Source organism: Tursiops truncatus, chromosome 17 (assembly GCF_011762595.2).
Source record: "Tursiops truncatus isolate mTurTru1 chromosome 17, mTurTru1.mat.Y, whole genome shotgun sequence".
Classification (NCBI taxonomy): domain Eukaryota; kingdom Metazoa; phylum Chordata; class Mammalia; order Artiodactyla; family Delphinidae; genus Tursiops; species Tursiops truncatus.
In genome coordinates, this window is record NC_047050.1 from 75130101 (window position 1) to 75156140 (window position 26040).

General features: G+C 44.7%; 1 protein-coding gene across 3 annotated transcripts in view; it reads right to left on the minus strand.

The window, feature by feature from the left end:
* TRAPPC9 (trafficking protein particle complex subunit 9) overlaps positions 1 to 26040 on the minus strand; it is a 499958-nt gene that overhangs the window by 311978 nt on the left and 161940 nt on the right. For all 3 annotated transcript variants that reach the window (XM_033843254.2, XM_033843252.2, XM_033843253.2), the window contains one exon: positions 12355 to 12479. In XM_033843254.2, coding sequence (XP_033699145.1) covers positions 12355 to 12479 — 125 coding nt within the window. The remainder of the gene's footprint in view (positions 1 to 12354; positions 12480 to 26040) is intronic.

A 26040-nucleotide genomic window follows, 5' to 3' on the forward strand; every position in this document is an offset into this window, starting at 1 on the left:
TCCCTAACACCATACACAAAAATAAACTCAAAATGGATTAAAGACCTAAATGGAAGGCCAGACACTATAAAACTCTTAGAGGAAAAGATAGGCAGAACACTACACTGTATGACATAAATCACAGCAAGATCCTTTTGACCCACCTCCTAGAGAAATGGAAATAAAAACAAACAAATGGGACCTAATGAAACTTAAAAGCTTTTGCACAGCAAAGGAAACCATGAACAAGACGAAAAGACAACCCTCCGAATGGGAAAAAATATTTGCAAACAAAGAAACTGAAAAAGGATTAATCTCCAAAATATACAAGCAGCTCATGTAGCTCAATATCAAAAAAAAAATAAACAACCCAATCCAAAAATGGGCAGAAGACCTAAATAGAGATTTCTCCAAAGAAGACATACAGACTGCCAACAAACACATGAAAGGATGCTCAACATCACTAATCATTAGAGAAATGAGAATCAAAACTACAATGAGGTATTACCTCACACCGGTCAGAATGGCCATCATCTAAAAATCTACAAATGGGCTTCCCTGGTGGCGCAGTGGTTGAGAGTCCGCCTGCCGATGCAGAGGACACGGGTTCGTGCCCCGGTCTGGGAAGATCCCACATGCCGTGGAGCGGCTGGGCCCATGAGCCATGGCTGCTGAGCCTGCGCGTCCGGAGCCTGTGCTCTGCAACAGGAGAGGCCGCAACAGTGAGAGGCCCGCGTACTGCAAAAAAAAAAAAAAAAATCTACAAACAATAAATGCTGGAGAGGGTGTGGAGAAAAGGGAACCCTCTTAGACTGTTGGTGGGAATGTAAAAAGATACAGCCACTATGGAGAACAGTATGGAGGTTCCTTAAAAACTAAAAATAGAACTACCATATGACCTAGCAATCCTACTACTGGGCATATACCCTGAGAAAACCATAATTCAAAAGGAGACATGTACCACAATGTTCATTGCAGCTCTGTTTACAATAGCCAGGACATGGAAACAACCTAAGTGTCCATCGACAGATGAATGGATAAAGAAGATGTGGCACATATATACAATGGAATATTACTCAGCCATAAAAAGAAACGAAATTGAGTTATTTGTAGTGAGGTGGATGGACCTAGAGACTGTCATACAGAGTGAAGTAAGTCAGAAAGAGAAAAACAAATACCGTATGCTAACACATATATATGGAATCTTAAAAAAAAAGGTTCTGAAGAACCTAGGGGCAGGACAGGAATAAAGATGCAGACGTAGAGAATGGACTTGAGGACACGGGGAGGGGGAAGGGGAAGCTGGGACGAAGTGAGAGAGTGGCATGGACTTATATATATGACCAAATGTAAAACAGATAGCTAGTGGGAAGCAGCCGCATAGCGCAGGGAGATCAGCTCGGTGCTTTGTGACCACCTAGAGGGGTGGGGTAGGGACGGGGGGAGGGAGACAGAAGACGGAGGGGATATGAGGATGTATGCATATGTAGAGCTGAGTCACTTTGTTATACGGCAGAAACTAACACACCACTGTAAAGCAATTATACTCCAATAAAGATGTTAAAAAATAAAGAAGAAGAAGGCTCCTCCTTCTGCCTGCCTCCTCCACAGCTTTCTGTGTTTCTCCCAGTCTAACGGTCATCGATTGGGCACCCAGCATGCGCTAGATATCCTGTAGAGCGTGGATAAGGAAACGTGAGCGTTTTCTGCCTTCGTGGAGCTTGGGATCACATGGGGTGACAGACAAGCCTACTGCCGACAACACCATACAAGCAATGTAGAGATGACAGAGGGATGTGCCAACCAGAGGGCAGAGGGAGCTGGGGGGTCTCCACACTTGGGTTCTGTGACCTGCTTCACCCTCAGAACACCCCTGAGGACTAAGGATGATCTCTCGTTCACAGATGAAGTGAAGTAACCCACCCACTGAGACAACGCTGAGGTTTATCCATGGCTGTTTGATGACAAGTAATTGTTTCCCCCATTTCGCTTGTTTCAATAGTGTAGATGTTTCCGGGTTGGGAGAGGGGGCAGGATTCTTTTGTTTAATGTGGCCCCTATTTAAACAGTTTGGGGCATTTTAGGGACTGATGATATCACCTAAATCTGTATGGCAGGACATTTTGTAAAATGACTCTTGGACCCCGTATGTCTGTGGTGTGAAATTTCCACTTCCTTACCCAAAGCAAACATATTGGCTTTCTGTCAGTCATTCTGAAAAGCTGATCTAACTCAATTTTCCTGTTTGGCAAGAATGCAATGAAAGTACCCATTTTCCTCTGCTGTCTGCCTGGGAATCCGTGAGTCCTGCTGGTGAACCAACAGGCACTCTCATGACGGGCCAGGGTGCTCAAAGGTTTGAGGGCTTCTGTGACCCCCACACGGTGGCACCATGAGGCTCATCCCGTGGAAGGGCCCTGGGCCGCAGCAGGGCTGGCGGGTTTATGGGCTCCTAGACAGGTGTCTCTTGACTTTCCCCAATATATGCGTTTGAATGCCTCGATTTAATTTTAACTGTATGTTTATGTTAAGATTTTACCACAAATGTTTATGAAAATGCCTTCCCAAGAATCCAGGTGCTATAAGTCAGTCACTGAGGTACCTCAAACTGAGCTACTTAGAGAGCTTCCCATGTGCTAACCTAAGAGTTACATCACAGGGCATGAGGCACAGCAGGAAGGTCCAGAACTGCTTACAGTGCCGTCCTACAGACAGTAAAAGACGTTAAACAAATCGAAAACATCTCCTACCCTAAGGCAGTGGTCCTCAAAGCATGGTGCCCACAGCCAGCTGCAGCAGCTGCAAACCTGTTAGAAATGCACTCCCAGCCCCGACCCAGACCTGCCGAATTAGAAATCGAGGATGGGGCCCAGCGCGCTGTTTTAACAAGCCCCCAGGTGATTCGGATGCATGCTACTGTGTACCAACCAACGTGATAAGGTCCTGCTGTGATCAAACGTAGCATATGATTAATAGGAAAGGAATGAGAGCACAGAGCAACCCTTTAGAAGCCATTTCCTTTTCTTTCTTGTTCAGTATTCAGCACTTACCGGGAGCCTGTGATGTGCCTGCCCTGGTACCAAGTGCTGAAAAGGCAAAGATTAGTAGGGTATCATCCTTAGCTTGGACCAACTCACACCCTACTGGGAAGAAAACTGGCTTATATAATAGTTATGGCAGCTGTGGTGATGTTCTAAGTCATGTCCTACCTCAATACAGGACACCATCTGACACAGACTGTGTGTGTGCACATGCATCTCAGACTGCCATGGTGCCTCTGCAGAAAGGCCTGTGCCGATGGGGCAAGCAGGCCCCATCCTCTTCCTTCCTTGACCTTCCCGCACAGCACCTCTCACCAGTTGACATGTGTGTGCTTACTGTTCGGCTCCTCTGCCGGAAGGTGAGCTCCAGGACGTCGTCCTGCCCCCCGTTACAGCCCCAGCTCCCAGAACTGGGCACTGAACAGTTACTCACCAGGGGCTTGTCGAATGGGTGGAGTGGATGAAATGTTACAGGGGTTCAGGTAAACAGTGACCATCATGGTGGACAAAAGCCTTCACCGTGTCATGGAACCTCAAGGAGCATTCTTCTGGCCCCTCTCCCTGATATCTGTTTAGAATTCCACATGCAGTGGACTCTCCACTTCTCTTACTGCTACATTTCTTACTAAGTTTTGAAATTGTTGAGCAGATTAAAGGATTCTTTTGATGCCTTTATGCTTAAACTTTGTAGAGTTTAAACTGTCTCTGTAACTATTCCTGGGACAGATTAGAAATAATTTGGAACTGAATTGGATCTGCCATTTTGTAAGCTTTTCTTATCTACCAGGGCTAATAGCAGATGCTTTCCTCCTTACAATAGCCCAGGAGGAAGGCTTATGATCTGCATTTCACACATTGAAAACTGAGGGTCAGATAGGCAAAAAGCTTATATTCGCTGCTCTATAAATACGGCTTGAATCAATAGAGGATGTTTTGTATTCCATAATAAGTTTGGAAACTTATAAAGTATATAGAGAGGGGAAGCATGACATTGTGGAAACAATACAAGCTTTGGATTTAGCCATAACTGGGTTTGAATTTTAGCTTCTACTTTGAAACTGCTTGACCTTGGGCATGTTGCTTAATCTTTCTAAGCTGTTCAGTAACTCCCACCCAAATACTGGGAAGTTGCAGTCATGAGGGACGTAACCTGTAAATACTGTTTAAAAAGTTCGATCTCTCTGCTGCCACGTTCCAAGCCTCCCTGGCCAGCACAGTCTCCAGCCTGGGCAGCCCACCTGCTTGCCATCCTTGAGCGTGTGAATGATCAATGAACAAATGGTCTAATACATTTTCTCCTCCAAGCTAATGAGAACCTTCACTCTGCTGCCCCGAGGCACCAAAAGGCTCATGAAACCATTTTCCCCTAATAACACAGCTTGATTAAGAAAATATGCTATTCCATGACATAGGTTTTTTTGTTTTTAACTCAAATACATTTACTGTTAAGTTTTCTTAGCAGATTCTTCCAGTCAGTCCATTTATAAATACAACTATTAAAACGTAAAAGCATGTAAGAACTTCATGAATATCCTATGGTTCTTTACTGTAAAGGTTAAAGTAAAATAAAATATTTAACAGGGCATAAGACAGCATCTGAATGTTGTTGGGCTTCTGAAGAATCTGAAAACTAGACTTTACTCTGAGTGAGAAGAAACTTACTCCACTGCCCTGCTTTGCCTCACTGATGGAGAGAACCTCTTTAGAGAAAGGAGAATTCCTGTGGAAAGGGAATATCTGACCTAGCTATCTGGAATATCTGGGTCCAGAAAGATTTCCCAAAGGCCGAGCACTGTGCCAGGAGGCGCGGACCAGGCCACGGCCATGAGGAGCTCACAGCTATGGAGAACTCGGGGACATGAGCACAGGGCCACCACTGACAGCTTGGCAGACAAGGTAACATCAGGGCGTGGCCCTGGAGGAGCACCGGAGAACATGCCAGGAATCAAAGGAACTGAGAGAGAACCTCCAATCAAAGTGAACAGCCAGCGCCAATGAAGAGTACAGTGAGAGGGTACACCTGGGGAGCCAGGATGCGTGGCCCGGTGTGGCTGCCCTTAGGGAAAGCACAACCTGTTTTCCACCTTTAAGTTCAAAGGGGGCTGTAGCAGTTTTGTGGGTGCACTTCATCAGGTTGAGGAAGTTCCCTTCTATTTCTAAGTCTGCTGAGTTTTTATTGGACATAGATATTGTACTTTGTCAGATGCTTTTTCTTCATCTACTGAGATGCTTATATCATTTGTTTTTTAGTTTGTTGATATGAAGAATTACATTTGCTGGTTTTCTAATGTTAAACCAACCTTGCATTCCTCAGATAAATGCCACTCAGCCAATATTATGGTAAAAAAATTCCGTTAAAATTTTCCTATCTATGTTCAGGAGTCTTTGTTTTTGTTTTTATAATCTTTGTGCCGTTTTTTTTAATAATCTTTGTGTGTTTTTATATCTTTGATATCAGGGTGATGCTGACCTCATAGAACGAATTAGCAGTATTCCTTCTTTCTCAAGTTTCCTGCAAGAAAAGCTTACATAAAATTTGTATTATTCCTCCCTTTATGTTTGGTAAGCTGCATGGGTGAGCCACCTGGGCCTGGATTTTCTCTATGGGATGGTTTTAACAAAAAATTCCGTTTCCTTAATGGATATAAGGCTATTCAGACTATCTACTTACTTCTATGAGTAAGCTTTAATACTTTGAGTCTTTCAATGAATTTGTCGCCATTAAAAAGAATGAAACAATGCCATTTGCAGCAACATGGATGGATCTAGAGATTATCATATGAAGCTCAATAAGTCAGAAAGAGAAAGACAAACCCCATGATATCATTTATATGTGGAATCCAAAATATGACACAAATAAACATACCTACAAAACAAAAACAGACTCACAGATATAGAGAACAGACCTGTGGTTGCCAAGGGGATGAGGGTGGGGAGAAAGGACTGGGAGTGTGGGATTAGCAGATGCAAACCATTACATATAGGATGGATGAGCAAAGTTCTACTGTAGAGCACAGGGAATTACAGTCAATATTCTGTAATTAACCATAATTGAAAAGAATATGAAAAAATATGTATGTAAAACCGAGTCACTTTGCTGTACAGCAGAAATTAACACAACATTGTAAATCAACTATACTTCAATAAAACATTTTTTTAAAAGGAATTTGTCCATTTCACCTCAGTTTTCAAATTTATTGGCATAAAGTTGTTCATGATATATCCGTTATGCATTTAATATGTGTAGAACCTGTGGTGATGCCACCTTTTTCATTGCTAATATTTTTAATTTATGTCTTTTCTCTATGATCCATCTGACTAGAAGTTGGTAGACTTCACTGATTTTTCTCAAAGAATAAGCTTTTGGTTTGTCAATATCGGGTTTTTTTGTTTCCAGTTTCACTGATTTCTGTTCTGGTCTTTATTATTTCCTTTTCTACTCTAGGTTTAACTTCCACATTTTTTTCTACTTTCTTCAAGTTGAAGCTGAGGTTTATTGATTGAAGGCTATTCTTCTATTCTGACATAGGCATTAAGTATTATAAATTTCCCCAAACTACTGTTTTAGTGGCATCCCACAAATGATATACTGTGCTTTCATTTTCACTCATTTCAAAATTCTTTCTAATTTTTTATTTCTTCTTTGACCCATGAGTTAATTATAAGTGTCATTTTGTTTCCAAACGTCTGAGGGTTTTTCAAAGATCTTTGTTATGGGCTTCTAATTTAATTTTATTACTGTCAGAATATACTTTATAAAATGAGAATCCTTGGGGCTTCCCTGGTGGCGCAGTGGTTGAGAGTCCTCCTGCCGATGTAGGGGACGCAGGTTCGTGCCCCGGTCCGGGAAGATCCCACATGCCGCGGAGCGGCTGGGCCCGTGAGCCATGGCCGCTGAGCCTGCGCGTCCGGAGCCTGTGCTCCGCAACGGGAGAGGCCGCAACAGTGAGATGCCCGCGTATCGCAAAAAAAAAAAAAATGAGAATCCTTTTAAATTTGAGATTTGCTTTGTGGCCCTCTGTATCAGTCAGGCCTCTCCAGAGAAACAGAACCACAAACCAATAGGGCACGTGTGTTGGCAATATTTGTGTGGACACATGTACAAAGAGATCTATTTTAAGGAACTAGCCAGTGTGACTGTGGTGCTGGCAAGTTTGAGATTTCTAGGGCAGGCTGATGGGCTGGAAACTCAGTCAGGACCTACGTCACAGCCTTGAGGCAGAATTCCTTCTCCATTTTTGGAGAAAGGGATTTTGGAAATTTCTCCCCCCAAAATTCTCAATTTTTGCTCAAAGGCCTTCAGCTGGTTGGATGAGGCCTACCCATATTATGAAGAACAACCTCTTTAACTTAACTGGTGGTAAATGTTAATCACATCTCCAAAATCACTTTACAGCAACATCTAAACTTGTGTTTGACCAAACAACTGGGCACCACAGCCTAGCCCCGAGGACACACAAAATCTAACCATCACAGCCCCAATATGGTCTACTTTGGTAATTGTTGTATGCGCACCTGAAAAGAACATGTACTCTGTACCTAACTGTTGTTGAGCAGAGTGCTCTATAAATGTTGATTACGTCAAATTGATTGACAGAGAAGATCTGAACAATACTATCTCTACTCATTTCTGTCTACTTTTTCCAACAATTACTGAAGGATATGGAACTCTCTCAATTTATTTATGTCTTCTTGCCATTCTACCAGTTTTTGCTTCATGTATCTTGAAGCTCTTATTAGGTACATAAATATTTATGGCTTACATTTTCTTGAGGAATTGAGCCCTTTACCATTATGAAAAGACCTTTTAATCCTTGGTAATATTCTTTGCTCTGAAGTTTACTTTTCTCTGTTCTCCATAAGGCCACTCCAGATTTTTCATTAGTGTAAGCATGGTATACCTTCCTCCATCCATTTAGTTTCAACCTATTTTTGTCTTTATATTTAAATTTCATTACTTGGAGGTAGCTAGAGTTGGGTCTTGCTTTTTTTATCCAATCTGACATTCTCTACCTGCAATTAGAGTATTTAGACTACTTACTTTCGATCTGATTACTGATATGGTTAAGTTTATCACCCCTCATCTTGCTGTCTTCTATCTGTCCCATTTTCCTTTGTTTCCTTTGTCCTCCCTTTATTCCTTCTTTTGGACTAACTGAATATTATTTATGCTTCAACTTCTACCTCCTTCGCTGGCTTATTTGCTATAACTTTTTTTTTAATGGTTGTAGGGAACTTCCTTAATAGGATAAAGGGCAGGTATAAAAACTCTACAGCTACCATCACACTTAACGATGAAAGACTGAATGGTTTATCTCTACAATCATGAACAAGGCTAGTACAATAAAGCAGGGAAAGGAATAAGTTAGCCTGCTTGGAAAGGAAGAAGTAAATCTTTCTATTCACAGACAATCTGAACATCTACTTAGAGAAGTTTTGTTGGATTTAAGATTGACTACTTAATTTTGAAGATTCCTGAGTTTTTTCATAGGTGCATGTATTAGTGAACACAGTCATCATCTATAATTTTGACACAACAGGCACGCAGGAGAGGGAAGACAACCCCGGCACGGCCACGCGACAGGACGCAGGCAGCCATGTGGCGCATCTGGGACAGGCAGGCAGGGTCCAGGCTGGGTGGGCAACACCGGCTGGACGAGACGAGGCCTGGCCTCTGCCTGCTCTGTAACCAGGGGACGCCTTCACCACACCCTGCAACTCATCCGTTCAGGCAACCCCCAGTTCTGTTCCTCCTCCCCAGCTTGTGTATTGTTTTTAATAAAACACCTGCCCAAGTATTATTTCAATAGATCTTCACTAACAACCTGTGAGAAAGGACTTTCTCCCCAACTTGCAGGTGATCAAACTGGGGCTCGGGTGTTCTAAGTGAGTGGTTGAGGCCCCTGGATGGACTGTGTAGGTGTCCGAGCAGCAGGGAGACGGCAGGACATGCAGAGGCAGGGGCACCTGCAGCCTCAGCTCGAGCCCCCACCATCCGGAAAGCGGCCGACATGACACTGGTTCCCACGGGAGGTGCCCGTGGACGGAGCTGTTACCCTGATGGCCGAGGCTGTTGGGCCTGTTCCCTGATGTTTTTAAAGGCAAGGTGTTGTTGACAAGGGTGGGCACATACCAGCAAGCTCCCCAGAACCACATGTGCACAGAGCCCAGGGCAGGCCCGGCTGCCCCGCCTCCCGGTGAACTGTGGCTTTGCTGGGATTTCCAAGCGCTTCTCAGCAGGCTACCAGCGGGTGTGATGCACTTACAGAGCACTGCTGTCGATGGAGGGAAACTGGGGTGTATTTAGCAGCCGGACACGGCGGGGGCCTCGGCTGGGTTTAGCTCTGGCTAAAGCCCTCCAGCCTCTCTGAGTGCTTTACGCTCCAGGCCCGAGTAGGACAGGGCCCCATGCAGCTCCCATCTTTCTGGGTAGTCTGGCCCTGGAGGCTGTAAATTGGATGCCTCCACCAGGCAAAGCTGCAGGGAGCCTCGAGCGGGACACAGCACAGCCAACAGGCGAGAGGCCTCCCGTCCGTCCATGCGTGCCCATTTCTGCAGCCCCAGCCCAGGACAGGCGGTCCCCAAGCTAAGCCCCTCCCGGGCAGGCTCTCAATGCAGCCCTGCCACGTTCCAGGCACGCGGCCACATTTCGTGCACACAGTATTAACTCAGAAGGCAGGGCTGAGCCTTGCTGTCACTGGGGAGCTGGCTCAGCAGCGCCAAGAAACTGGTCGAGAGACTCCAGATCGGCCACCCAGTGTCCATCCTAGCCGGGGCTGCTCCCCCGTAACAGCCAGCGGGGCTCATTCACCAAGTCTCATTTCTCTCCCAAAATACAGGAATCAAGTCCCAGTCCATTACCAGTTCTTGATTTGATCAGCTTTGTGTCTCCTCCCTGCCCAGCTCTTCTATTATTTAAGCCTCCCAACAACCCCATGAAGGGAGCGTGATTACTCCATTTTAAGGATGGAGAAACTGAGGGTCAGAGAGGCCCTACTGCAGAGTCTAACTTACAGGAATATTATGTCTAATGTGCACTCACTTCACACAATCTGTTTTCAATCCTAGAAGATTCTTCAGGGTGTGCAGAAAAGCCGGGAATAAATGCAGACAGACATGCCGCAAACCAAACGGGGGAAGGAATCTTTCTGGGAAATCCGAAGAAACACATGTTATCTTTTCCCACTTCTTGAGGGGCTCCCCAGAAGCCACTTTCACTGAATTACTTGTTTCCATGACTACACCATTCCTCAGCGAGGTTTACAGGTTTAGCACATTCCCAATTAAAGCCGTTCCTGCTCTGGGGAGAAGGCTGATGTAATAGGCTCAGCAGTGCCAGGAGGCTCCCACATGACAGCACCAGAAGCACAGGAGCCGCTCACAGACGCCACTCCTGTGCCGAACCTCACAAGTTCAACTGAACCACGAGGACGCATCTGGACGACCAGGGAGAGGTGCGACATTTCACAGGTTTGGACTCACTGCACCCCTCACCAACAGACCTCAGACAAACTGGGTGACTCCCTCTCGGCACAAAGGCTCCCACGAGGTCAGCACATCCACCCGACAGCATTCCTGACGGCTCTAAAAGGAGACTGGTGTGTGTGGATGTGGATAAAAGAGAATCATGGGCTTCCCTGGTGGCACAGTGGTAAAGAATCCACCTGTCAATGCACGGGACACGGGTTCAAGGCCTGGTCCGGGAAGATCCCACATGCCGCGGAGCAACTAAGCCCGTGCGCCACAACTACTGAGCCTGCGCTCTAGAGCCCGTGAGCCACAACTACTGAGCCCACATGCTACAACTACTGAGCCCACGCACCTAGAGCCCGTGCTCCACAACAAGAGAAGCCACCGCAGTGAGAAGCCCGCACACCGCGACAAAGAGTAGCCCCCGCTCGCCGCCAACTAGAGAAAGCCCGTGTGCAGCAACAAAGACCCAACGCAGCCAAAAATAAATAAATTAAATACATAAATAAAAAGAAAATCGTGCCACAGCTGCACCAACAGCAGACGGAGAGGGGGAGGCCACAAGGCCAACTGCAGAGGCAAAGGTAACGATGCTGAGGGGCCTGACCCAGGAGGAGGAACACTTGAGACGGCAGGGAAGTACCATCCGGGGCCTGGAAGGAAGCCCCTTTCCCAGCTTCTCCTCCGCGGTTCCCTGCCAACAATCACCCCAACAGCATCTACGCTTGCGGAACCTCTACGCCTTTGCTCCCTCTGGTGGGACTTTTCTTCCACATCCCAGGGCCCTTGGCCAACACTACAGCCCTGACGCACAGCCACCAAGCTTCTGTATCTGAGTGACGGAGACTCCCAGCTATGCCACCTTCCTCTTTCCCACAGGGCCCTAGATGGAGAAGACTCTCCCCCGAAACCCAGCTCCTCAGCACTTCAGCCCACCGACGCGACCTCTATCAACCCAGGTTGGCGCGTTCCCTCCGCCACGGCCTCATGGCAGACGGCGTCCAGGTCCTTCCACCGTCATCTTGTTTGCGTCAAGCGCAGCCCCGATGGCTCGCAATTTGTTGTCTCACTGACTCACAGCCAGTTTGGCCAAGCTCTTCTGATGGGTCTAATCAGTCAGTGACCCTGTTAAACGCCAAGAATGTAAGCAGTGCCCCAAAAGGCTGGGCCCGAACACACGCCTATTGAAGTCATTCTTGGCGACTTTGCTGCCTGCTCCCCAGTCACAGCTGCTGGGACCTCTCGTCCCCTCGCTCTACACACGCTCCCTGGGCAGGCGCGTCCCAGCCAAGCTTTCCAGGTGCTGACAAGTCGCTGACCACCAAGAGCTCTGCCCCAACTGCCCTCGTGCTCTGAGGAGACAGCTCATCTCTGCTCAGGCTCCAGGCCCAAGGCACCTGTACACCAACACTCACTCGTGACTTATATATTCATTCCGGCTGCCCTGGTGCTCAAAGACCAACAAGTGGAAGGAGTCGCCTAAGGATTAAGACAAGTCTACGGGATAAACATCTGAACTGAGAATAATGATGCGATAGATAAACTTTTTAAATGAACGAGAAAAAAGCAGGCGACATTCTACTTTCATCAGTACAGTCCTAGATTCAACCCACAAATTCCCGAAACTTCAGGAAATTAAGAGTCCACCACCACACGAGGCACTCAAGCTTCAGTGTAACTGCTTCCCGAACCTCACACAGAAGGAGAAATACTGAGAAACCAGCTTTCCACAAACACAGATCTGTTATCAAATACACGCTTCCTTTCCTTTCTGAAGAATACTCAGAACTTTGCCTCCGAAAGGCTTGGCAGAAACCCAGAGCGCCAAGCCCCTTGGCGGGCTGCCCCGTGGGGGCCGACTCACCTTCACGTGACCCAGGTCCCCAGGCCGGCTGCCCTCAGCTGGGTTCACGGGCTTGCTCTCCACCCGGGGCCTCACGACCTGGCGGAAGGGGCTGCACAGCGGAAAGCCACTCACACTGATGCTGTCTGAAAGATGAGAATAAAATCGTAAGTGAGAAGTTAACCGGATTTTTTTTTTTAATGTAGGAGATTTTATTCAAAAATCGCTAATATCTGGAGTAATGCTCCCGTGTGTGCTCACTACTCTACCTCGTGTTAACTACAACCGCCCAGTGAATCTCCCGGGAACGTAGTCACACCTACCACAGGTCAAAGTCGAGGACGTACCACTTCTGAAAAACGCCAGGTGCCTACCATCTGTCAGGAGGCACAGCCGCAGCACCACGTCACCTGCACCCGCCCCCAGCTTCCTGTGCTCAGAACAGCGCCAAGCCGCCTTTACCTTCCAGCCTTTGTATGAGCTGCTCCCTCAGCCTCCGTTCACGCGGTGGCTTCACCGTGCCACTTGAACTTAGTCTAAAAGCCCATTCGTCTTCCAATTTCAGGAGGCCACTACTGTGTCCAGGACCGTATGTAAACCTCTGTAGAGCACTCCCTGCCACCTGTTCTTTTTCTTACCTGGTGATCTCACCTGTCAGTCTAATCCAGGGCTCCTCCTAAGTCCTTTATCTCACATCCCACATCCAATCCAAAAGGAGCTCTTGTTAGCTCTCAGAGTATTTCCAGAAATGGCTTTCAAGGCCACCAGCCTGGTCTGGTTGCCATCAGCCCCTCCAGGACTAAGAACAAGGCCTCCTGGCTGCCCCCACACACACATGCCGCTCTGGCTCGTTTCCATCCACAGAAATGTAAATCAGTTCACGCCCCTCCTAGGATGCCTCCTGTTACTCAAGGGCCCTTTGCACAGCACAACGGCTGCATGAGGTTGAAGAAAAATGCATTTTCAGACTGTAAAAACTGCTGACAACCGTGTAAGTAAGCATCTTCTGCACCCCAAAAGAAACTGACTCAATTATCAACTAGAACCACTTCTAAATTAGACGGAGGTGCCCACCAATTATGAAGAAACATTGTTAGGAACATCGCCATGAAAAGTTAACTTTATTTATTTGTTTATTTATTTTTGGCTGTGTTGGCTCTTTGTTGCTGCGCGCGGGCTTTCTCTAGTTGCCTCGAGCGGGGGCTACTCGTCATTGCGGTGCGCAGGCTTCTCATTGCGGTGGCTTCTCTTGTTGTGGAGCACGGGCTCTAGGCGTGCGGGCTTCAGTAGTTGTGGCACACGGGCTCTAGAGCGCAGGCTCAGTAGCTGTGGCGCACGGGCTTAGCTGCTCCGCGGCATGTGGGATCTTCCCGGACCCGGGCTCGAACCCGTATCTCCTGCATTGGCAGGCGGATTCTTATCTACTGCACCACCAGGGAAGTCCCAAAAGCTAATTTTTAAATGACTTGCATTAAGCAGAGAAAATGCAAACCCAAAATACAATTCCAGATGGTGGCTAGAGGACAGTTTATGCATCCCTCAGAATCCCAACAGAAAGTCAACCGAGCAGCAGACAGCCACACCAAAACTCAGTTACAAGTAATGCAGGCGCCCACGCATCATCGAACAGGCAAGCAGGGGAGTACAAACCCCCAACAGCCCCACGAGCGAATGCACTTCAGGAGCTCCTACTTCTGACAACAGCAGGTAGACAATTCAGACCAACCCAGCCGCTGAGAACAACTCGAGAACGCAGACAAGGCACCGGAGGGCTAACAAGGCAGGAAGAACTCCAGGACCACGATCCGGCAGAAGAAGGAGATACAGGGACACAGGCCTTCCATTAAACTTCCCCAGAGGTGCCTGCAGCTTCCTGAAGAACTGACCAAGAGGCTGAGAATCTCAGCAGAGCCTTTCACACTCAGGTGGGAAAGCAGTGACATTCTGTGTCCCCTAAAAAGAGTGGATGGTAAGCCCTAGAGGCTTTGGGTGGGACCCGAAAGGACGACACACTAAGTGAAGGACAGACTGGAAATAAAGCGGCCGCCCAGGGACCGGCGCCCAACTGTGAATCAGGTCAGTACCTGCAACCGGATTGAGGCAATTCTTCTGCCTAAACACATTCCCTGTCGCCCCTACTCTGTCCTGTTTCTTCTCACCGTTGTGCACCTCTGACAACCACCTCTGTGGATCCTAATATCCCCAATTCTTCACCATGCAGCCACCCTTCCTCCAAGTCCGGGCACCTCGTCTACACTGAGACCCGCGATCACTACAGCTGGCCCCGTATCCAGGAAGACAGGCTGCGAGGCAGGGCCGTGGTGGGGACTCAGACGGGTCAGGGAATATTAAGTGTTTGTCACAAGACCTGGTACCTGGCAAACATTCGGCAAAAACAGCTATTGTTATTATAGCAACCTATATGCACGTCCCAGATTCCTTCCATGACTATCAACTCATTGAGGGCAGAATTCTTATCAATGTCACCCTCATACACCCCCCACAGTAGCTGGCACAGGCTCTAGCAAATCATAAACCCACAGTAAACGTTAAGTAAATGAATAAATCACAGGGTCAGATTTGGTAGTTTACACGCCACAGTCAACGAAAATTCCATCGCCCCAAAGTCACGTTCAATAATCAACTCAATTCACTCACGGTTAACTGAACTTTCATCATGTGTCTCTGTGCAAAGGCCCATTTGCAAAAGTCAGTCCAAAGCTGTGAGATTTGAATGGGTTTTTCTCTCCCTTTTCTCATTCTCCCAGCATCATGGGCATAATCTGTAAAACCTCTCCACTACACCACAGTACCTGCTGTGAGGGAACTAGTATTATGAACACAGACATTTGCAAAACACAAACTCCACACTCTTCAGCTAGAAACTAGGTCACGTGGAGCCTGCAAGTGAGCCCCAGGGTCACCCCTGCTGAGTTAAGGCAGGTGCCCAACGGATTTTAAGCGCCACCTCTCGTTCCCCCACGTACTTCACTCTTCCCTAGAGAAAGTTTCCATCATTAGCATATTATGCAAATGCTGCTAGCTCCCAAAGGCCTGAGGTCCTTTTGTGCCTTGGAAATACTGATCCTGTTTTACACTTGTAACAGTGCTCAAGGCCTCCTTTCTGCAGGGGTCCAGAGGCTCCGGGCTGTAGTGGGAAATGTCCTGAGCAGCGGCTTGGTCTGTCCTCCTTCCTTGCGGAACAGCTCCTGCCCCACCCCAGGTTGTTCTGGCGGGATCAGGGGTGGCTCTAATCCAGCCGTGGTGAGAGATGGAAATGTCCCATCAACAGTGGTTGATCCACAGGACGAACAGGAGACCCCAGAAGGGTCTCGCTGAGTCTTTCTGAGATTTGATCTGTGAAGGGTGGAGCAGGCGGGGTGGATCTTCCTTTGAATCATATGTTCTCAAGATAGAGGTTTGGGTCTTCCTGCAGCCAGCCTCCCACCACACTGCAAGAGTGAGTGAGTCACACAACCCTGTGAGCTCAGTTTTCTTGACTCTAAAATGGGGACCAGCTCAAGGGAATCAGTGAAAAGTACAAATCTGCAGTGTCTTGGAACTGGAGGGACCTAGGATTGTGGGCACTTACCAAAAAAGGCTAAAAACTACATCTGAAATGTGCCTCCTTTTCTGACAACGACTTCAAAGCCTCAAAGAAACCTCAGAAACCTGTAATCTTCAAGCTCAGGGAAAAAATATATATTAAAACAGCTACTCTCCGGCTTCTTTATAGATTAAAGAATTCTGCCCCCTAATCCAATTGAGAATGGAAAAGACAAGCTATGTATAAATTATAAATGGGGACAGAAGATCAGCAGCTCTGTCCCCATGGGAGACAGAGGGGTGGGAGGGAGAAGCCAGCCTTGGGAAGGCTGGAAGCTGCATAAGGACAGGGCTGGAGAGGAGGAGGCCGCCGCACAGGGCGGCGAGAGGCTGGACGGAGCCAGTGGAGCAAGCAGGGAAGAGGCCGCTCCCAGCTGGGCGGATGGAGGGCAGCAAATTCTGTTCAACCATTTCGGCCAATTTTCCTGCCAACACAGGCTACCACAAATAGAACAGAGAACAGATTGGGATGACAAGCAATAGGAAGACAAGACCAAAAAAGTTACAAACAGACGAAGGCAGCCTCGTAGGAAGACCGCAGAGTTGAGTGGATTTAGGAGGACAGAGGGTATTTAAGAATGGGACGAGCCTGGTAGATCATCATGAATCAAAGGGAGCTTTTAGAGAGAATTTCACAGTTGCTGTTTACAGTGCTCAATTTTTCTATTAAGAGCATCTCTGTGGGCAATTCAGAAATACAATTTTATATGCTAAAATAGGACGTGTCTCTCGAAGTCAGCTTCATCACAGCCGCAGTGACAACTGGTAGAAATGACAGCTGAAAGTGGGATGTGTGTGGTGGGAAGAAAAAGCACAGTCGCAATAAAAATACTGCAACTAAGAAGGGCTGGAGGCTGCGTGTTCACTGCGGGCTCAGCACAGCACTGGGCGCTTAGGACACGTCATGTAGCTGCTTGTCACGCCCTGCCAGGCGGGCACGATTTTATCCGTTCTATAGATGAGGAAGCCGAGGTCCCGAGAAGGTAAGTAACCTGGTAGTTCATCAGAGGCACAGCCAGAACTAGAAGTCAGTACTGTCGGATTTGTGATGACCCAGCAAAGCTGGCACAAACAACATGCTTCAGCCCTGACGTGAGCTCATGAAACCCCCCACCCAGGCTGCTCTGCAGTGCACCATCCCACGAAGCCCACCACGGGGCCCCTCACAGTGGTTTAGCCTCTGTCTCCGGTGAGGGGGCCGCTCCAGAAATGTGTCCATTTTTGTGCACTTTCAAAAGAGACACAAATGCTGAAGGCTGAATACACACTTTTCTCACTGGTGACAGGTATATGAAATAAACCAAACTGGAATAAAATGCATTTACAAAGGCCAAAGGAGACAACCATCTCCCAGTGGGAGTCGGTCAGGGTATGGTGCTCCAGGTAGAATATATTTTGAAGATGTTTTTTCAATTATTCATAAAGTCCCTGGGTGCCAAAGAGCCCATCTGGTTATCATAACATATCCTCAAGAAAACCAAAGAAGTAGAAGCATTTGGCTCAGAAATTAGACAATACTCATCCTCAATTTCCATAGAGAAAGTGGTGTGTTTATTCATTCAGAAACTTTGGGATATGCTTAGGAAGAAAAAATAATTCATGTAGAAACAGTGGCCTTCATATACCATTCAAACGGAAACAGCCCTCCCTCCATCCCCCTGGCCTTCCCTCCTGCTAAAGTAGGGGGAAGCAGCACCCCTCCTGCGGGGCCCAATCGGTGCCTCACTGCTCTCGCCCCACGAACGGCCTCCCGGGATGTCTGCAGCCTCTCCCTCCTCCGCGCATTCTCATTCCAGGCACCCTCACCCAGTACCAGGGCTTCTCACTTTAACATCGTTACAGAGACACAATTAGCATATCATAACCTGCAGATGTTTAAACTGTACAACTGGAGGAGTTCTGACATTCCTAAAACAAGCAACACAATTGAGACGGTGAACATATCCACCTACTGCCAGGTTCCCCGTGCACCCTCACACATCCTCACCGCCACCCTCCTGGCCAGATACCCACTGCTGGCACCAGACATGAGGGTGCGTTTTCCAGAAGTTAACACATTATACATATTGTACATTAATCTACGCTCCTCTGTCAGGCTTCTTTCACTCAGCATCCTTATCTCGGAATCATCCTGAGTTACTGTGCATATCAACAGTTCAGTCCTTTCTATCACTCAATAGTATTCCAGTGAGTGGATATAACACAGTTTGTTTTTCCACTCACCTACTGATGAACACGTAGGTTGTTTCTGGTTATTACAAAAATAAAGCTGCTCTGAACATCTGTGTACAAGTCCTTGTATGGACATATGCTGTCAGTTCTCCTGGTTCAATATCCAGGAATAAGTTGGCTGGGTCATATGCTAAGTGTATATTTGATTTTCCAAGAAAGTTATTAATGAGTTGTTAATATGCTTGCAAACAATAAAAAGGAATTCAAAGGAATAAATAAGGAAGATGAGCCTATCAAAAACTGAGCAGGCAATTTAAGAACAAATATCACCTCTTTGGGGGTTTTTTGGTTGTTTTTTGTTTTGTTTGGCAGCATCACATGGCTTGGGGGATCTTAGTTCCCCGACCAGGGACTGAACCTGGGCCACGGCAGTGAAAGAGCTGAGTGCTAACCACTGGACCGCCAGGGATAATTTAAACACTCCTTAAAGAGCCAAACAGAAAATTAGGCAAAAAGAAAAAGTTAGTGAATTGGAAAAAAGAGGAGTGGAAATTATCTAGAATGTGGCACATGGAGAAAGATGAGGAATGTGAAAGAACATTAGAGGCCATGGAAGAGTGAGAGGCTACGCAGGTGAACAGGAGTTAGGGAAGCAGGTGAGAGTAAACTGGGGAAAGCTGGTATCTGAAGAGAGACAGACTGAACATTTTTCATAATGGAAAAATGTGAATCCTCAAATTCAAAAAGCGCAAAAAAGCTCAACGGGACCAATAAAAGGAAACGCAAACCTAGAAATGACACAGTAAACCTGCAGAATACCGAAAAATAAGAAAAAGTTATTTTTGAAAACATACAGGGGATTGACATATATACACTAATATGTATAAAATAGATAACTAATAAGAACCTGCTGTATAAAAAAATAAATAAAATTCAAAAATTCTAAAAAAAAAAACCATACAGGGACATGTCCACACAAAAACGTGTACACAGATTCTCATAACAGCATTAATCATAGCAGCCAGAATGGAAACAATTCAAAGATCCGTCAACTGATGAACCGATAAACAAAAACCGTCTGTCCATACAATAGACTATTACTCATCCTCAAAAAGGAATGAGGGGCTGACACAGGTTGCAACACCAATGACCCCTGAAACATCATGCTAAGCGGAAGAAGCCCGACACAGAAGGCCACAGATTGTATGATCCCATTTATTTGAAATGTCCAGAATAGGTAAATCCACAGAGACAGAAAGCAGATTTCTAGTGACCAGGGGAGGGGAGGATGGTGAATGGCTCCTAATGGGTTTGGGGTTTCTTTTTGGGATGATAAAGATGTTTTGATTTTGGTTGATTGCACAACTCTGAATATACTAAAAGTTACTAAATTGTACACTTTAAATGGGTGAATTTATGGTATGTGAATTGTATCAATTTTTTTAAATTAAAGGATATAAACACTTGGGGGGGGGAGAAAAATGGAGATTGTATCCAAAGGAACAATAATTACACCAAGAGCTAACTTCAACAGCAATGGAAGCCATTAGACAGTATGAATTCATCTTCAAAGTATTTAAGAAAATTTAACTGCTAATCTAGAAATATGTACACAGCAGAACTTCCTATTCTTAGAAATAACTGGTGACATAAAGACATTTCAGAACAAAAGCTGAGCAAACTTACCACCAACACATCCTCACTAAAGGAACTCAACAAGAAAAGGAACCCTCATACACTGTTGGTGGGAGTGTAAATTGGTGCAATCACTATGGAAAACAGTACAAGGTTCCTAAAAATATAGCTACCATATGATCCAGCAATTCCACTCTCCTGGGTATATATCCAGAAGACACGAAAAGACTAATTCAAAAAGATACATGCACCCCGATGTTCTTAAGCAGCGCTACTCACAACAGCCAAGACATGGAAGCAACCCAAGTGCCCATCAACAGACAAATGGATAAAGAAGATGTGGTGCATACACACAATGGAATATTACTCAGTCATGAAGAAGAATGAAATTCTGCCATGAAGCCTATACTATGAACGAGGCAGCATCACACAGACAAAGTGTTGTGAAGTTGCAGCCCTAAAATCTGAGAGTAGGATCTCCTTCTGGTGTCCCAGGTGAGAGAAGAAACAAAGGTCTAGTTCCACAACGCTGTGCGCACAAGGCACACTTTCCCACAGTAACGTCCAGCTGTCACCTCCAAGGCTAAGTGTGAAATCCATACTTTTTCACAGCAGACAAGGTGTTCAACACGCTACAGGAGCCAGTGTCCAGCGAGATCTTGTTTGGGAGCCTGTTACTGATGATCACCTTTGCCGAAAAGCGACACCATTTGAGTCACTGGCCACACAGGAAGCCAACTACAGTGGACTTTTAAACCATCTGACGGTCCTCTTAGCTTCAGGACATTACTGAGTTTCTCCCCCTCTAAAGATGGGTAAGAAAAAAAGAAACAAGTAAAACCGAAGCAGGTGACACTTGGCCAAAGGATCTCAGGGACCCCTGGCGACAGAGCCCTGAAATGGGAGCCCGAAAGCGGCACTTTCTTTTCTTTGGAAATCGTCAAAGGAAGCGAAGGATTAAGGTACTTGAGGACTCACTGTAGGGCACAGGGAGTATCAATATCCTGTGATAAACCATGATGGAAAAGAACATGAACAAGACAGATATATATATGTATATGTATGTATAACTGAATCACCTTGCTGTACAGCAGAAATTAACAAGTCAACTATACTTCAATAAAAAATTTTTTAACAAAAGAAATGTGAGGACATGTGTTCAAATCCCAGATGTGCTCCCTTTGTCTGTCCAGAACCGATGTGCTTAAAGGAGCACTGGACGTGGAGACAAAAGCCTGGCCCTGCCCCCCGCCCACCCCCAGCCTTGGGAAAGACTGATCACTGATCAACAGGAAAGGTCCCAGTAGCGCTGATCAATGCTGCTCTCACGTTTCCACTCTGGATCTTACACATCTTTTATATCTTGTTTACATGTAGTATTCCATCTCTACTTAAAGAGAAACACAAATAAATGAACATCAATTCTCCAAAGAAAGCCACAGAAATAGCTCAATGAGCATATGTTATTTTAGGATAAAATCAGGAAAACAAAACCAGAGTACTGCCGATTTGAAACTGGAAATAGGATGCCTTTTCCACAAGATAACACAGGGAGAGCGATGGTCCCAGGCCAAGTAATGACACATGCTTGTTCTTTTAGAAACAAGAAATTCAAAGTACAGTCTGAATGTCTGAGCCCTCTTCACAGCTGTCCTCAAGCACTGCACATCCCTAAAAGACTGGGAAAGTCATTATTTCTTCATTAAAGAGTCAGCCAAATCACAGAAATCACAGAGCTGACAGTTTCAAGTCAGAACACTAATTTTAGGAATTATCTAAAGAAAAAGTTCAAGCCAGCATCATCCCCCAAAACCTTTCCTCTCCAACAAATTCGTCGTTGATACTTATGGGGCAAACTCTCTTAAGGAATAACTGTTAGAATCTCCCTCCCTCCCTCTCTCTCCCTCTCCCCCCTCCTCTCTCTCTCTCTCTCACACAGACACACACACACACACACATTTTTCAAAAACTAAGTTACCAGAACTTGCTTTCTGCCACAGTTTTTACACATGCATGAAAAACAAATTTCCCCACCCCTCCCTCTTTCATCCTCCAAGGTCCCGCTCTTTCTGTAAATTTTACCTCCATCATCACCTGCAAAGACAAGCCTTCCCCCACTCCCTGTGATACAGTCATAGTATCATGTACCTCTCCTACCTAGCACTTAGCAAAGCTGTACTTTTTCATTTATTTGTGAAAAAATTCATTTCACTTATTTTATCAATTATTAAATTGCCCATCTCTCCCACTAGACTTGCGTGGTCTAACAGAGTGGCCGCAAGATAGTGCGCCTTTAAAGTAATTAAAATCAAATAATACTCGATCTTTAGATGCACCATCCACATCACAAGTGATCAAAGCCACATGTGACCCACGGTCACCCTACTGGACGGCTCAGAACAGGAACTGCCCTATCACAGAGTTCTGATGGACAGCACTGCACTGGACACTAAGCTCCTTGAGGGCAGGGACTGCGTCTCATTTTACTCAGGACAATCCCAAGAGAAGTACAGTACAGACACACCTCGTTTTACTGTACTTCGCAGATACTGCACTTTTTACAAATTGAAGGTTTGTGGCAGCCCTGTGTGAAGCAAGTCTATCGGCGCCATTTTTCTAACAGCATTTGCTCACTTGGTGTCTCTGTCTCACATTTCAGTAATTCTCACAGTATTTCAGAATTTTTGATTATTATATTTGTTATGGTGATCTGTGATCAGTGATATTTGATGTCACTATTGTAGTTGTTTGGGCATTTTTTAGCGATGAAGTATTTTTAATTAAGGTATGTGCATTGCTTTTTTCAGACATAATGCTATTGCACACTTAATATACTACAGTATAGTGTAAACAACTTTTATAAGCACTGGGAAACACAAAATCATGACTCGATTTACTGCAATATTCACTTTATTGTGGTTGTGTGGAACTGAACCCACAGTATCTCTGAGGTATGCCTGTACCTGGAATAAAGTAGACCGTCCATAAGTATCTGTGAAGGGGGTGTGGGGGGAAGTACACACCGTAATTGCTAACTCTACCACACCACACACCGCATGGTAAAACCCAGAAGAAAGAAATTATTTAAGTCCTGTTACCTGATTAAAACAGAATACTAGTAATTAGTTACACTTCCATAACTTAAAATTGTATGACATAACTTCAAATATTCTATAATATCTACTCCCATTCAAATACTTACAAGTACCTAATATACACACACAAAATTAGCCCAAAAACTATAGACTAAAACAGGTAACTAAAATGGTTTTACAGGTGAATTCTACCAAACGTTTAAAAAATTAACGCCAATCCTTCTCAAACTCTTCCAGAAATTAAGGAAGAGGGAACAGTCCCAAGCTCATTTTCCCAGGTTAGCATTACCCCAGTACCAAAGCCAGACAAGGAAACTACAAGAAAACTACACATCAATATCCCTGATGAATACAGATGCAAAAATCCCCAACAAAGTAACAGCACATCAAATTCAACAATACACTGAGAGCATCATATACCAGGATCAAGTGGGATTTACCCCTGGGATGCAAGAATGGCTCAACATACACAAATCAATAAATGTGATACACACATATGAACAGAATAAAGGATAAAAATGATATGGTCATCTCGATAGGTGCAGAAAAAGCATTTGACAAAATGCAAAATCTTTTCATGATAAAAACCCTCAACTAATTGGGTGTTGAAGGAACATACCTCAACATAATAATGTCTATATATGACAAGCCCACAGCTAACATACTCAATTGGTGAAAGGCTGAAAACTTTTCCTCTAAGATCAGGAACAAGACAAGGGTGCCCACTCTTACCACTATTCAACATAGTACTGAAAATCCTAGCCAGAGCAATCAAGCAAGAAAAAGATATTAAAAGGTATCCAAATCAGAGAGGAAGAAGTAAATTATCTTTATTTGCAGATTATATGATCTTATACAGAATCCTAGACTCAACCAAAAACTGTAAGATCTAATCAATAAATTCAGTAAAGTTTCAGGATATAACATTAACATACAGAAATCAGTTGCTTTCCTACACACCAACAACAAAATATCTGAAACAATAAAGAAAGCAATCCCATTACAATAGCATCAAAAACATAAGATAGTTAGGAATTTAATCAAGGAAATGAAAGAACTGAACACTAAACTACAAGACTTTGATGAAAGACATTGAAGAAGACACAAAAATGGAGAGGTATCTTGTATTTGTGGATCAGAAGAATATTGTTAAAATGTCCATATTACCCAAAGCCATCTATAGATTCAATGCAATCCCTATGAAAATTCCAATGGCGTTTTTCACAGAAATAGTGAAAGCAATTCTGAAATTTGTATGGACTCACAAAGACCCCAATAGCCAAAGCAATCCTAAGCCAAAAGGACAAAGCTGGAGGTATCATACTGAATACTTCCAGATATCAAATTATACTACAAAGCCACAGTAATCAAAATAGTATACAGTAATCAAAACAGCATAAAAATAGACACACAGACCAATGGAAAATAGAGAGCCCATAAATAAACCGCTGCATATGCGGTCAACTAATCTTTGACAAGAGAGCCAAGAATATTCAATGGGGAAAGGCAGCCTCTTAAATAAATGGTGCTGGGAAAACTAGATAACCACATGCAGAAAAATAAATCTGGACCCCTATCGTAAATCACTCACAAAAATTAACTCAGAAGATTAAAGACGTAAACATAGGACCTGAAACTGAGAAACTCCTGGAAGAAAACATAGGAGAAAAGCTCCTTGACACTGGTCTTGGCAACAATTTTTTGGATCTGACACCAAAAGCATGAGCAACAGAAACAAAAATACAAGTGGGGCTATATCAAACTGAAATGATTCTGCACAGCCAAAGAAACAATCAGGAGTATGAAAAGCCAACCTACAGAATGGGAGCAAATATTTGTAAATCATCTATTTGATAAGGGATTAATATCAAAATGTATAAAGAATTCATACAACTCAATAAAAAAAATCTGATTTCAAAATAGGCATAGGAACCGAGTAAGATATTTTTCCAAAGATGACATACAAATGGCCAAAAGCTACATGAAAAGGTGCTCAACCATCACTAATCATCAGGGAAATGCAAACCAAAACCACAATGAGATAACATCTCACATACTTTAGAATGGCTGTTCTCAAAAAGACAAGAGATAAGTGTAGGCAACGATGAGGAGACAAAGAAAAAAGTGCACCCTTGTGCACTGTTGATGGGGATGTAAATTGGTGCAGTCACTGCGGAAGCAGTGTGGAGATTCCTCAAAAAATAAAAAATAGAACTACCATATCATTCAGCAATCCCACTTCTGAGTACATATCCAAAGGAAATGGAAAAAAAGGATCTCAAAGAGATATCTGTACTCCATATTTTTACAGCATTATTCACAATAGCCAAGATGAGGAAACAACCTAAGCATATCTCTACAGATGAACAGACACAGAAGATGTGATATATATTCATATACATACAATGGAATATAATTCCATGAGAAAGAAGAAAATCCTACCATTTGCAACAACATGGATGGACCCTGAGGGCATTATGCTAAGTGAAATAAGTCAGAGAAAGATAAATACTGTATGATATCACTTATATGTGGAATCTAAAAAAGATATACCTGTAGAAACAGAGAGAGAATGGTGGTTACCAGGGGCCGAGAGGCAGGCAAAATGGGGAGATGTTGGTCACAGTGTACAAACTTGCAGTTAGAAGATGAGCATGTTCTGGGGACCTAGTGCACAACATTGTGATTATAGCTAACAACACTGTATTATATATTTGAAAGTTGCTAAGAGAGTAGATCTTAAGTGTTTTCACCACAAAAAAGCAACAGTAATTAAGTGATGTGATGGTGGTCTTAGCTAAGGTGATAATCATTTTGCAATATACAAATGTATCAAATAAACACAATGTACACCTTAAACTTATACAATGTTCTAGGTCAATTATCTCAATAAAGCTGCAAAACAGATAACTAACGGTGCTGCACACCTTTCATCTCTTACTGTTTGGATATACACTTTTGTGAGGGGTCTGTTAAAATATTTTCATTTTTTACTGGGCAACATCATTAGTTATCTGGGAAAAGCCAATTAGAACACAATGAGGTTACACATGAACAAGAACAGCTAAAATTTAAAGACTGACCCTACCGATCAGTGGTGACGATCTGGAGCACCAGAGGACTGGTGTGCCTGCAGATGGTGTGTGTAAATCAAAATAAGCAGGTTGAAAACCTGGATGACTGTAGAGCTATCAAAGCT